The sequence below is a fragment of the Musca domestica genome, unplaced genomic scaffold, assembly GCF_030504385.1.
Source record: "Musca domestica strain aabys unplaced genomic scaffold, Musca_domestica.polishedcontigs.V.1.1 83, whole genome shotgun sequence".
NCBI classification, from domain to species: Eukaryota; Metazoa; Arthropoda; class Insecta; order Diptera; family Muscidae; genus Musca; species Musca domestica.
In genome coordinates this window covers 113,899-127,790 of record NW_026712415.1, presented here as the reverse complement: position 1 = coordinate 127,790, position 13,892 = coordinate 113,899, and the positions used below count along the sequence as shown (strand labels likewise).

Here is a 13,892-nt window from a genome sequence, read left to right as displayed (position 1 = left end):
TTTTTAAAAATATTTTCTAAAGGACCAACGTGGATTTTTTAAAAATATTTTCTAAAGGACCAACGTGGATTTTTTAAAAATATTTTCTAAAGGACCAACGTGGATTTTTTAAAAATATTTTCTAAAGGACCTATAAACGTGGATTTTTTAAAAATATTTTCTAAAGGACCAAGGTGGATTTTTTAAAAATATTTTCTAAAGGACCAACTTGGATTTTTTAAAAATATTTTCTAAAGGACCAATAGACCTATAAAAGTGGATTTTTTAAAAATATTTTCTAAAGGACCTATAAACGTGGATTTTTTAAAAATATTTTCTAAAGGACCTATAAACGTGGATTTTTTAAAAATATTTTCTAAAGGACCTATAAACGTGGATTTTTTAAAAATATTTTCTAAAGGACCTATAAACGTGGATTTTTTAAAAATATTTTCTAAAGGACCACAGGACCTATAAACGTGGACTTTTTTAAAAATATTTTAGAGTTAAAAATTTGGATATTTTCTAAAGGATTCCTCGCCCATAACCTCATATATGGACTGTATGGTTCTTCAACCCTTCGTTTTGAAAATCCCCAGACTTTTCCAGTATTTCCCTTGGCTTTCTTTAACCACTGACCACACTTTGTTGTCCTTTTGAGTCATAGCTATTACACGACGGTGGTGGTTGTTGTGATGATTTCTCTTTGATCGTGTCATGGTTTTTCTATGAACTTTTCGTGACATCAGTATCACAATCTCACCCCGCAAGACTGAGTCACAATCAGGTTTCTTGTCTAAAGCATATTTTTATTTCTCAGGGTTTTCGTTTTTTTTTTTTTGAGATCAATAAACTCTCAAAGGAAATAGTACCGCATCATTTGCCTAGAAGCGGGTGTCGATCATCAACAATAATAACAAAACAGCATCATCAGCTCAGCATCATGTAATGGAAAAAAAAAAAACAAAAAAGTAGCAAATCAAATGATAAACACGGAGGCAAACCATTGAAAAATAAGAAGGCGAGGAAAGCCGAGGTTAAAAATATTATGTGGCGCGTGAGAGGTAAAGTGGGCTAAGTGCGCTTTTAAAAAATAGAGAGAAAATATAAAAAATTATCTTTTTTAATACTCTCCACCATACTATGGAGGGTATATTAAGTTTGTCATTCCGTTTGTAACACATCGAAATATACATTTTAGAAAATTTATATAGTCTTGACCAGCATAAAATTTTATGTTGACTTAGCGAAGGTCCACGTTTTGGTATAGCCCCCATATAACGGCACCTCCTGATATTCGGTATTTTGATGATTTTAGCGACATAATTCATCGAAATTGTTTCAAATTTGGTATTTGAAGTTCGTAATGGATACTACAACATTTGACAGGAGATTGTCTGTGCAGGTCCAAGTCTTCGTATAGCCCCCATATAAAGGTACCTCCCGATATTCGGTATTTTGATGATTTTAGCGACATTATTTACCGGAATTGTTTCAAATTTGGTATTTGAAGTTCGTAATGTATACTACAGCCTAAGACTGAAAATTGTCTGTTGAGGTCCACGTCTTCTTATAGCCCCCATATAAAGGTACCTCCCGATATTCGGTATTTTCAACATTTAAGCGGCATTCTTTACCAGAATTGTTTCAAGTTTGGTATTTGAAGTTCGTAATGGATGCTACAGCCTATGACAGAATATTGTCTGTGCAGGTCCACGTCTTATAACCCCCATGGTACCTCCCTATATTCGGTATTTTGATGATTTTAGCGACATAATCCATCGAAATTATTTCAAATTTGGTATTTGAAGTTCGTAATGGATACTACAACATTTGACAGGAGATTGTCTGTGCAGGTCCAAGTCTTCGTATAGCCCCCATATAAAGGTTAAGTTTTGCATTTGAATATTTTAACGGCTTATGACAAAAGTTGCCTATGTAGGCCCACGTCGTCGTATAGACCCCAATATAACTTCTACATTCGGCATTTTTAAGATTTTATCAGAATTTTTAACGGATTTTATTTTTTTGAAAATTGCCAAAATCGTTCCCAATGGTGGGGGGTATTCATAGATCGGCCCAGACGAACTTATAGAAAAACATTAAAAAAAACTTAAAAAATATATTTTCAATTTTATTTTTTTTTTTTTTAATTCTAAATATTTAATTTTTATAAATTTTTTATTTTTTTTAAATTCTGTCAAACCTACATTTTTTTAATTTTAATTTTCTTCTTTTAATATGAAATCGGAGATAATCCCTTTCACCCATCTACCGGTGTTATGTTGTAAATATCAACAAACCAAGCTTTTTTTTTGCCTCAGCATTATCATCTGCTTCTTCCTGCTGTTATGAATAATCATAATCATTGCCAGCCCAGACTTCAGTTTGTTCCTCTGAGGAATGTTGTTGCGCACTGAAAGAAGCTCCACTCATGGTATTCTTCTTCTTCTTCTTCGCCTCCATCATCATGACACTTGGCATGACACTTAGCACGACGAACGCGTCCGGGAGAGCTAGTTGTAAAGTAGCAAAGCCCATGTAATTCTTGGCGCCACAAATGTGCAAACAAACGAAGGCAAGAAGAACAACAACAAAATCACAGCTCACAAAGTTAATAGCAACACGATGACTGCCGGTCGGGCAAATACTCATCAGCTTCGCTCACAATAGAAGACGCTATTAATTATTGAGCAATATTTACCCAGATTTTCTGTTGAGTAGGTATGAATAGCGTTTTTATATTCTTCACGAATAATAATAACAATAACAAACAATAAGCAAACAACAATTCAGGCGGCAGACGAACGTGGCAACGTGCCGTGCCATCATACCTGTTGTTGTCGCCGGCTTTGGCGTTGCCAATGATGAGTCAGAGGGTAAGCACTTGAAGTTAAGTTATTTTGATTTCGACAGGTATGTCGGTTTAGGCAGAGACGCAGATAATGGAAGAGGGTTCCCCAGAAAATAATGTGAATTTTTAAAAAACCTTCAAACTTGAAATATTTTTTTTGAATGTATATTTTTTTCTAACAGACCTTAAAATAATATTTCTTTAAAAATATTTTTCTGAGGCTTAAAGTGGATTTTTTAAAATAATTTTATTGAAATTCCGTCAAACCTTCCAATGTGAATTTATAAGAAATATTTTCTAAAGTGCGAAATCTTCAAGCGTGGATTTATGAAAACAGACCTTCAAAGGTGAATTTTTTAAATATATATTTTCCGGAAGTTCCATCAATCCTTTAAAGGTGGATTTTTTAAATATACTTTTCCAGATTTTCCATCAAACCTTCAAAAGTGGATTTTTAAAAAATATTTTTTCCGTTTGAAGGTCTAACGTGGAGTTTTTAAAATATATTCTCCAAATAGACCTTCAAACGTGTACTTTTTAAAAATATTTTTTCCAAGTAGATCTTCAAACGTGTTTTTTTTTAATTTTTTTTCTGAAGTTCCGTCAAACCTTCAAACGTGGATTTTCGAAAAATATTTTTTATGAAGTTCCATCAAACCTTCAAACGTGGATTTTATAAAAATAAATTTTTCTGAAGTTCTATCAAACCTTCAAACGTGGATTTTTTAAAAATATTTTTTCTAAATAGACCTTCAAACGTGGATTTTTTAAAAATATTTTTTCCGGAAGTTCCATCAAACGTGGTTCGTTTAAAAATATTTTTTTCTGAAGTTCCATCAAACATGGATTTTATAAAAATATTTTTTTCTGAAGTTCCATCAAACGTGGATTTTATAAAAATATTTTTTCTGAAGGTCCATTAAACATGGATTTTATAAAAATATTTTTTTCTGAAGTTCTATCAAACGTGGATTTTATAAAAATATTTTTCTCAAATGGACCTTCAAACGTGTGATATTTAAAAACATTTTTTTTTGTAGTTCCATCCAATTTTCTAAAGAGGATTTTTTAAAAATATTTTTTCTGAAGTTCCATCAAACGTGAATTTTTTAAAAATATTTTTTCCAAATAGACCATCAAACGTGGATTTTATAAAAATATTTTTTCCAAATGGACCTTCAAACGTGTGATATTTAAAAACATTTTTTTGTAGTTCCATCCAATTTTCTAAAGAGGATTTTTTAAAAATATTTTTTCCAAATGGACCTTCAAGCGTGTGATATTTAAAAACATTTTTTTTTGTAGTTCCATCCAATTTTCTAAAGAGGATTTTTTAAAAATATTTTTTCTGAAGTTTCATCGAACCTTCAAACGTGGATTTTATAAAAATATTTTTTTCTGAAGTTCCATCAAATGTGGATTTAATAAAAATATTTTTTTCTGAAGTTCCATCAAACGTGGATTTAATAAAAATGTTTTTTTCTGAAGTTCCATCAAACGCGGATTTTAAAAAATATATTTTTTCTGAAGTTCCATCAAACGTGGATTTTATAATTTTTTTTTTCTCAAGTTCCATCAAACGTGGATCGTTTAAAAATATTTTTTTCTGAAGTACCATCAAACGTGGATTTTATAAAAATATTTTTTTCTGAAGTTCCATCAAACCTTCAAACGTGGATTTTTTAAAAATATTTTTTCCAAATAGACTTTCATACGTGGATTTTTTTTAAAAATATTTTTTCCAAATAGACCTTCAAACGTGGATTTTTTAAAAATATTTTTTCCAAATAGACCTTCAAACGTGGATTTTTTAAAAATATTTTTTCTGAAGTTCCATCAAACGTGGATTTTATAAAAATAGTTTTTACTAAAGTTCCATCAAATGTTAATTTTTTGAAAATATATTTTCTGAAGTTCCATCAAACCTGGATTTTATAAAAATATTTTTTTTTCTGAAGTTCCATCGAACGTGGATTTTAAAAAATATTTTTTTCTGAAGTTCCATCAAACGTGGATTTTATAAAAATGTTTTTTTCTGAATTTCCATCAAACGCGGATTTTATAAAAGTATTTTTTTCTGAAGTTCCATCGAACGTGGATTTTACAAAAATATTTTTTTCTGAAGTTCCATCAAACGTGGATTTTATAAAAATATTTTTTCTAAAGTTCCATCAAACGTGGATTTTATAAAAATATTTTTTCTAAAGTTCCATCAAACGTGGATTTTATAAAAATATTTTTTTTTTGAAGTTCCATCAAACGTGGATTTTATAAAAATATTTTTCTTCTGAAGTTCCATCAAACGTGGATTTTATAAAAATATTTTTTTTTGAAGTTCCATTAAACATGGATTTTATAAAAATATTTTTTCCGGAAGTTCCATCAAACGTGGATTTTATAAAAATATTTTTTTTCTGAAGTTCTATCAAACGTGGATTTTATAAAAATATTTTTTTCTGAAGTTCCATTAAACATGGATTTTATAAAAATATTTTTTTCTGAAGTTCCATCAAACGTGGATTTTATAAAAATATTTTTCTCTGAAGTTCCATCAAACGTGGATTTTATAAAAATATTTTTCCCAAATGGACCTTCAAACGTGGATTTTATAAAAATATTTTTCCCAAATGGACCTTCAAACGTGGATTTTATAAAAATATTTTTCCCAATTGGACCTTCAAACGTGTGATATTTAAAAACATTTTTTTTGTAGTTCCATCCAATTTTCTAAAGAGGATTTTTTAAAAATATTTTTTCTGAAGTTTCATCGAACCCTCAAACGTGGATTTTATAAAAATAGTTTTTTCTGAAGTTCCATCGAACCTTCAAACGTGGATTTTATAAAAATATTTTTTCTGAAGTTCCATCGAACCTTCAAAGGTAAATTTTATAAAAATATTTTTTTCTAAAGTTCCATCGAACCTTCAAACGTGGATTTTGTAAGAATGTATTTTCCAACACCCTTCAAACGTAGATTTTTAAAACCATAAATCTTTCAACCGTTGATATTAAAAAAAATATTTCTCTGAAGTTCCATCAAACCTTCAAACGTAGATTTTTAAAACCATAAATCTTTCAACCGTTGATATTAAAAAAAATATTTTTCTGAAGTTCCATCAAACCTTCAAACGTGGATTTTTTAAAATCATTAAGCGTTCAATCTTGGGTTTTTAAAAATATTTTTTGAAGTTCCATCAAACCTTCAAACGAGGGTTATTACAAATATTTTTCTGAAGTTCCATTAAACCTTCAAATGAGGGTTATTAAAAATATTTTTTTAATATTCAAACATGTGCTATTTAAAAATATTTTTTTGAAGTTCCATCCAGCCTTTAAATGTGGATTTTTAAAAATATTTTTCTGAAGTACCACCAAACCTTCAAACGTAGATTTTTAATTTTTTTTTGAAGCTCCATCGAACCATCAAAAAGTATTTTATAAAAATATATTTTACAACAGACCTTCAAACGTGAGTTTCTTGAAAATATTTTTCTGAAGTTCCAACAAACCTTCAAAGTAAAGATTTTGAAACTATTTATTTTAAAGGCACTAGTGCTTCAAAGGTAAATTTTTGACAATATTTTCTAAAGTTCCATCAGACCTTCAAACAGGGAATTTGTAAAAATGTTGTTCAAAATGACCATCCGAGCTTCAAACATGATATTGGTATAAAATTGTTTTGTAACCTCTTCTTATTCTAAGTCTTCTACGGTTACCTTTATTTATGTATTTGTTGCTGTGATTGGTATGAGACATTGCGGATAGTCGTCGACCATATTGTTGTTGTGGTTGACGCTGGCATTGTCGTTGTTGTCGCTGTTGTTGTTGTTGTTGCTGCATATGCATTTGGGATAGTGCCATTTTAACAAATCACAGCCGCATTATAAATAATCCAACATTCAATAAATTCCAATAACCGCATAAGACAACGACGTCATAGCATTACAAATCGAACGGACACAATTTTGCAAGACAATTGATTCGGACTTTTTTTTTACATTAGCCGCCTCACTCACTCACGGAATTGATAACACAACAGAGAAAAAGAAAACTTGCACACAGACACAACCGACATTAACTATTAGTAATAAATAAGAAACAAATACACGTAATAATAATAATAATAATATTTTCAAATAAACACACGGAATTCATCGACTTGAAACTGATACGGAAAATGTGGGTCTTATTTAACGGACGGCAAAGAGAGGATGGAGGCCTAATCGCAACAAATGTCACACTTTGTGCTGTTGTAACAAATGCATTTGTCTTCCAATTGGAATTGGAATAATTGGGCGCCACTCTCTCGCTCGCTCTCGTTCACTTCCATTTTTTTTTTTTTTGGTTTCTTATGATCTATTTTTTCGTCTCTCCCTCGCTTTGTTGACATTTCATATCGTGTATAGTTAGCCACAAATTTTCTGTCCCTGACCTAGTATACGGTTATTGAGTAAAGGTTACTTGCAAGTCAAGCGACAAACACTGTACGTGATGTGATCTGGAGTCAGAGATGGGAGTGTGGAATTAACAAAAATGAAACAAAAATTATGAAAATGCGGTACGGGCATTATGCAGGCATTTTTCAAGAATATATTTTCAATAATCAATGATTGTTGACTTTTTTGAAATTCTTTTTTTAAGGGCCAACATAAATAGATTTTTTTGAAAATATTTTTCTAAAGGACCATGCAACCTTCAAACGAAAATTCAAAAAAATTTTGTAAGGCGCCGTATGACCTTCAAACAGGTGTTTTATTAATATTTTTCTGAAGGGTCATCCGACCTTCAAACTTGGATATTTTGAGAATGTTTTTCTGAAGGGTCATCAGACCATCAAACATGAGTTTTATAATTTTTTTTTTTTTTTTTTTGAAAAAATTACATCGGTGATTTTTCTGAGTATATTTAGTAATTGCCATTAGACCTTCAAACGTTAGGATTTGGAATTTTTTCTGCCAGGCCTTCGAACATTGAATGTTAGAACACTTTTTTAAGGGCAATCAAACCTTCAATCTAGAATTTTTTAATTAATTTTCTGAGATCATAAGACCTCCATATACGGAACTTCAGACATGGATTTTGAAAAAATATTTCTCTTCAAATTTTCGTGGATTTTTAAATAATGTTTGATGTTTTAATTTTTTTCCATCAAACATTCATACTTTAAACGTGGGTTTTTAAAAATGTTTTTAAGTTCCCTGAAACCTTTAACATTGAATGTTTGAACACGTATTTTAAGGGCAATCAAACCTTCAGTCTAGAATTTTTCAATTAATTTTCTGAGATCATAAGACCTCCAAATACGGAACTTCAGACTTGGATTTTGAAAAAAATACATCTCTTCTAATTCCTGTAGATTTTAAAATAAAATTTCTCTAATGATCCATCAAACCTTCTAACTTTGAACATGAAGATTATTTTTTTTTTTGAAGTTCCATCAAACTGCGCGTTTCTAAAAAATGCTTTTAAGTTCCATTAAAGCTTCAAACTTTAGAATTTTTTGAAAAAAAAAAATTGAAGTTCCATCAAACCTTCAAACATAAAACGTGGATTTTTAAAAGAATTTTTCTGAAGTTCCATCAAACCTTGAATTTAAAAAAATATATTTTCCTGTGATTTCATCAAAACTTCCAACTTAAGTTACAACAAACCTTCAAACTTTGAACGTGGATTTTTTTAAAAATTTTGTCTCAAGTTCCATCAAACCTTCAAACTTTAAACGTAGAACTTTGAGAACATATTTCTGAAGTTCCATCAAACCGTTAAATACTAAACGTGGATTTTTAAAAAATGTTTCTGAAGTACCATCAAACCTTCAAATATTAAAAACTTCAGACTTGGATTTTGAAAAAATATTTCTCTTTAAATTTGCGTGGATTTTAAAATAAAATTTCTCTAATGATCCATCAAACCTTCAAACTTTGCACACGGAGTTTTAATTTTTTTTTTAAGTTCCATCAAACTTTCATATTTTAAACGTGCGTTTCTAGAAAATATTCCATTAAAGCTTCAAACTTTAGGATTACAAAAAAAAATTGAAGTTCCACCAAACTTTCAAACTTAAAACGTGGATTTTTAAAAATATTTTCCTGTGGTTCCATCAAACCTTCAAACATCGAATGTGTATTTTTAAAAAATATTTTCTGAAGTTCCGTCAAACCTTCAAACATTAAATGTGGATTTTTAAAAAATATTCTCCTGTGGTTCCATCAAAACTTCAAACTTAAGTTACAACAAACCTTCAAACTTTGAACGTGGATTTTTTAAGTATTTGTTCTAAATTTCCAACAAACCTTCAAAATTTAAACGTGGAACTTTGAGAATACATATCTGAAGTTGCATCAAACCTTAAAACATTAAATGGGGATTTTTAAAAAATATTTTTTGAAGTTCTATCAAATCTTCAAACTTTTTTTTTAATTTTAATTTCTTTTGGAAGTTTCATCAAACCTTCATATTTTAAACGTGTGTTTTTAAAAAATATTTTTAAGTTCCATTAAACCTTCAAACTTTAGGATTTTTTAAAAAAAATTGAAGTTCCACCAAACTTTCAAACTTAAAACGTGGATTTTTAAAAATATTTTTCTGAAGTTCCACCAAACTTTCAAACTTAAAACATCGATTTTTAAAAATATTTTTCTGAAGTTCCATCAAACCTTAAAATTTTAAACGTGATTTTTTTTAAATATTTTTCTAAAGCTCTATCAAACCTTCAAATTTTAAACACGGAGTTTTAAAAATACTTTTCTCTAGTTCCATCAAACCTTCAAACATTAAACGTGTATTTAAAAAAAAAAAAAAACTTTTCTGAAGTTCCATCAAACCTTAAACTTTAAATCAGGTATTTGTACAAATATTTTTCTGAAGTCCCATCAAACCTTGAAACATTAAATGTGGATTTTTAAAAAATATTTTTTGAAGTTCTATCAAATCTTCGAACTTTAAATGTGAGTTTATAGAAATACTTTTCTGAAGTTCCATCAAACCTTTAAGCATTAAACGTGGATTTTTAAGAATATTTTCTGAAGTTTCATTAAACTTTAAATGTGGATATTTAACAAAAATATTTTATTGAAGTTTCATTAAACCTTAAATGTTTCTTTTTCTGTGGTTCCATCAGACCTTCAAACTTAAGTCCCATCAAACCTTCAAATTTTAACGTGAATTTTTACAAATATTTTTCTGAAGTTCCATCAAACCTTCAAACATTAAACGTGAAGATTTAAAAATTATTTTCTGAAGTTCCATCAAACCTTCAAACATTAAACGTATAGATTTAAAAATTATTTTCTGAAGTTCCATCAAACATTTCAACATTAAACTTGGATTATTAAAAATATACTTCTGAGGTAAAGTCCACATTAAACGTGGATTTAAAAAAAAAAAACATTTTTCTGAATTTCCATCAAACCTTCGAACATTAAACATTGATTTTTACAAAAAAATATTTATCTGAAAGGCCTTCATAACTGCAAGCGTTTAATGTGGATTTCTAAAAATATTTTTCCTAAGTTCCATCAAACCTTCAAACATGAAACGTGGATTTTTTTTAGTATTTTTCTGATGTTACATCAAACCTTCAAACATTAAATTTTTATATATTTCTGAAGTTCCATCAAACTTTCAAACGTTAAACGGGGTCTTTTTAAAATTTTTTTCATAAGTTCCATCAAAACTTCAAGCGGAAACTTCGAAATCTTTTTTTTTTTTTTATATTTTTCTTAAGCTCTACCAAACCTTCAAACATGTTATATGGAGTTGTATAAACATTTTTCTAATGTTCCATCAGACCTTAAAGCATTGATTTTTAAAAAGTATTTCTTTAAAATACCATCAGACCTTCAGACGCGACTCTTCGAAAGTGTTTTCAAAGAACCATCAGACTTTTAAAACGGATTTTTTCGAGAATGTTTCAGAAGGACCATCAGTCTTTCAAACGTGATTTTTTGAAGTTTTTTTTAGAAGGGACATCATCGAATATTCAGTTTTCGAACATTTTTATCAATTAATTTTTAAAAATATTTTTTCTGAAGTTCTATCTTTTTTAGAAGTGCCATCGAAGGTCTGGGACTTACAGCTCCGAATATGCATTATTTAAAATAGTGGACCTTCGAACATGGATTAAAAAACATTTTCTTTGAATTTTCATCATCATCAGATTTTTAAACGTGTATTGACGAAAATAATTGTCTGAAGTTCCATCAAACCTTTAAGCATGGAATTTTTAAAGCCATTAGACTTTCAAGAGTTGTTTTTTTTTAAATATTTTTCAACCTTCAACAGGCAATATATAAAAACATATTTCAACTTAGCAAATAAATCACGATTTAAAAAAAAAAATTAAAGTTCCATCAGACCTTCAAACTTAAAATTTTCGAAATTATTTATAGAAGAACCATAAGACACCATAAGCATTTTTTTGCGGAATATTTTTCAAAGATCGGAAAGAATTAGAAAACGAAAACTCTAAGGATACTTTTTCCAAAGGACGAAGAGAACCATAAACATGGATTTCAAAATATATTTTCTTTAGGACGAACCTGCCCACCAACGTGGTCTTTGGTATTCCAGAATTGGACGTAGATTTCCTAAAATTATCTACAACCTACAACACGAAGAGACCAACAAACGTGGATTTCTTAAAGATATCTTCCAAATTCAAAACGACTTTCAAAGAATCATCTCTTGATAGGAAAATTTTGATGGACTTCTGTGCACAAAAGACCCTTTCAGGATCTTTTATGGTCGGAAACTTTTTTAAGGGACTTGTATTGACGGAATACCTTTTCATAATTTTTATGCCTGTTTTTAAGGCCTTCGACTCATTGTAGGTCTTATATGGCTAGAAAATTCTTAATAAGTTTTCTCTAGGCGAAGACACTCTAAAGCTATTCTGGGCATAGACGACTCTTTTAAGGTCTTCTCTTGGAGAGAAGATCCATTGAAGGTCTTCTATGGAAAGCTTCTTCCTTTCATAAAAGAAAAATGTCCTATAACTACATAATACATTTGGGAGGTTATCTGGATATAGAGGATCTTGCAGAGATTTTTCCATGAAGAGAAGGGAATTTATAATTTATAACTCTCTTTTGGTAAATTCCACTCTCCCAACCCTGGTAAGTATTTAGCACAGGTTACTCAAATACGGAAATTATGCAACCTGCTATTGAAATGACATTTAGCAAACAATGATAATTATTTGTCAAACGATCTCTAACATTGCTGTCTAACTGTCAATGTGTCAAAGAAAATGTCAAATTAAAACAACAACAACAAAAACACTCAAGCTAATTTATTTCACTTTTTCTCCTTAGAATTGATCTTGAAACATAAAAATTTCGGGAAAAGAATAGGATATGCAAACAATTTCGAAGACAAGCTGAATAAAAATAAGAAACCAAAAAACAAAAGAAGAGAGAGGGGAGGATAATCAATGGATGGAAAAACTTCGATATATCCCGATGCTGCCACTGTATTTGCTGGAGTGTGTGCTTGCTTTTTTACCGTTGTTGGGGTCTGTGGCAATCTCATAACGATTTTGGCCTTGGTGAACTCACCCAAGATACGTGGCCATGCCACAACAGCCTTTGTCCTGTCCCTGTGTATTTCGGATCTGCTTTTCTGTTCGTTTAGTTTGCCGCTGACAGCGGTTCGTTTTTTCGCCCAGAAATGGACGCTGGGCGATGATTTGTGTCGCATCTTTCCGGTGATCTTCTATGGCAATGTGGCCGTGTCGCTGCTAAGCATGGTGTGCATTACCATCAACCGATATATCCTGATCGGTTGCCATAATATCTATGGACGTTTGTATAGGCGCCAGTGGATTATTGTCCAATTGGCCTGTGTGTGGTTTGTGTCGTTTTTGCTGTTGTTGCCACCCTATCTGGGGGTGTGGGGTGAAATGGGTCTGGACGAGGTAACCTTCTCCTGTACGATACTCAAGAAAAATGGGCGTTCGATTAAAAAACCCCTATTCCTGCTGGGTTTCCTACTGCCATGCCTGGTGATCATTGCCTCCTACAGCTGTATCTACATCAAGGTGTTACAACAAAAACGGAAAATGAAATGTCATCGCCAGTTTGTGATAAATTCCAGCAATGCTGAAAATCTGGCAAGTGATACGCGAAAAGATCGGGAAGACAGTCGCCTAACGTTGATGATGATGACGATATTTGTGTGCTTCCTAATCTGCTTTCTGCCCCTGATGTTGGCAAATGTGGTCGATGATGAACGCAAAACCTCCTACCCCTGGCTGCACATTGTGGCCTCGGTAATGGCCTGGGCCTCGAGTGTCATAAATCCCATCATCTATGCTGCCAGTAATCGAAATTATCGCATTGCTTATATGCGACTATTTAGGCGGGTGAAATTTTGGAATCAGGACGTCGTCTCAACAATGCCCAGTAAAACAAAACATTCAAAGGAATTATCAGGGCCCGCCCGTAGCACGCCACCTGCTCTGCTATGTGGCACGGGAAATCGTGACAACAGAACGGAACATTTTCCAACCTATTCAGTTTAAGTGAACCCCCCCCCCCCAACCCGAGAGGGGCAGCATCGTAATTTATATATCTACATACGAGCGAACGAACGAGTCATTTTGAGTTGCAAATTTTCGAAATTAAATAACAAAAAAAATATTCCCTACTGGAATGCCATATAACTACCTACGAATATACATATTTGTGTTTATGTATTACTTACATATCTAATTATAAAATATATATATATAATAAATAAATAAATAAAATAATTAAATAAATTAAAAGGAAATAATTATATCTAAGATTTTTTGAAAAAAAAAATACAAATATTTTGAAGTACCCTTTTGGCAATTATTGAGGATTTGTAAGGAAAATTTTGGGAAGGAGCATCAGACCTTAAATTGAGGACTTATCGAAAATAATTTCTGCATGGCGAACAGAGCTTGAAATAGTGGATGTTAGGAATAAATTTGGAGGGACTATTAGACCTACAAACACTGATTATTATTAATTTAATTTAATAATTTAATATTTTTATTTATTTATTTTTTTTTTAAAGGAACATTGATTTTTTT

General features: G+C 30.7%; 1 protein-coding gene across 1 annotated transcript in view; it reads left to right on the top strand.

Moving 5' to 3' along the window:
• LOC131806683 (protein trapped in endoderm-1-like) overlaps positions 1 to 13,609 on the top strand; it is a 31,142-nt gene extending 17,533 nt beyond the window's left edge. Inside the window, exon 2 of the mRNA XM_059131224.1 lies at positions 12,148 to 13,609. Coding sequence (XP_058987207.1) covers positions 12,267 to 13,355 — 1,089 coding nt within the window. The 5' untranslated portion in view covers positions 12,148 to 12,266 and the 3' untranslated portion in view covers positions 13,356 to 13,609. The remainder of the gene's footprint in view (positions 1 to 12,147) is intronic.
• Positions 13,610 to 13,892: the final 283 nt, after the last annotated feature.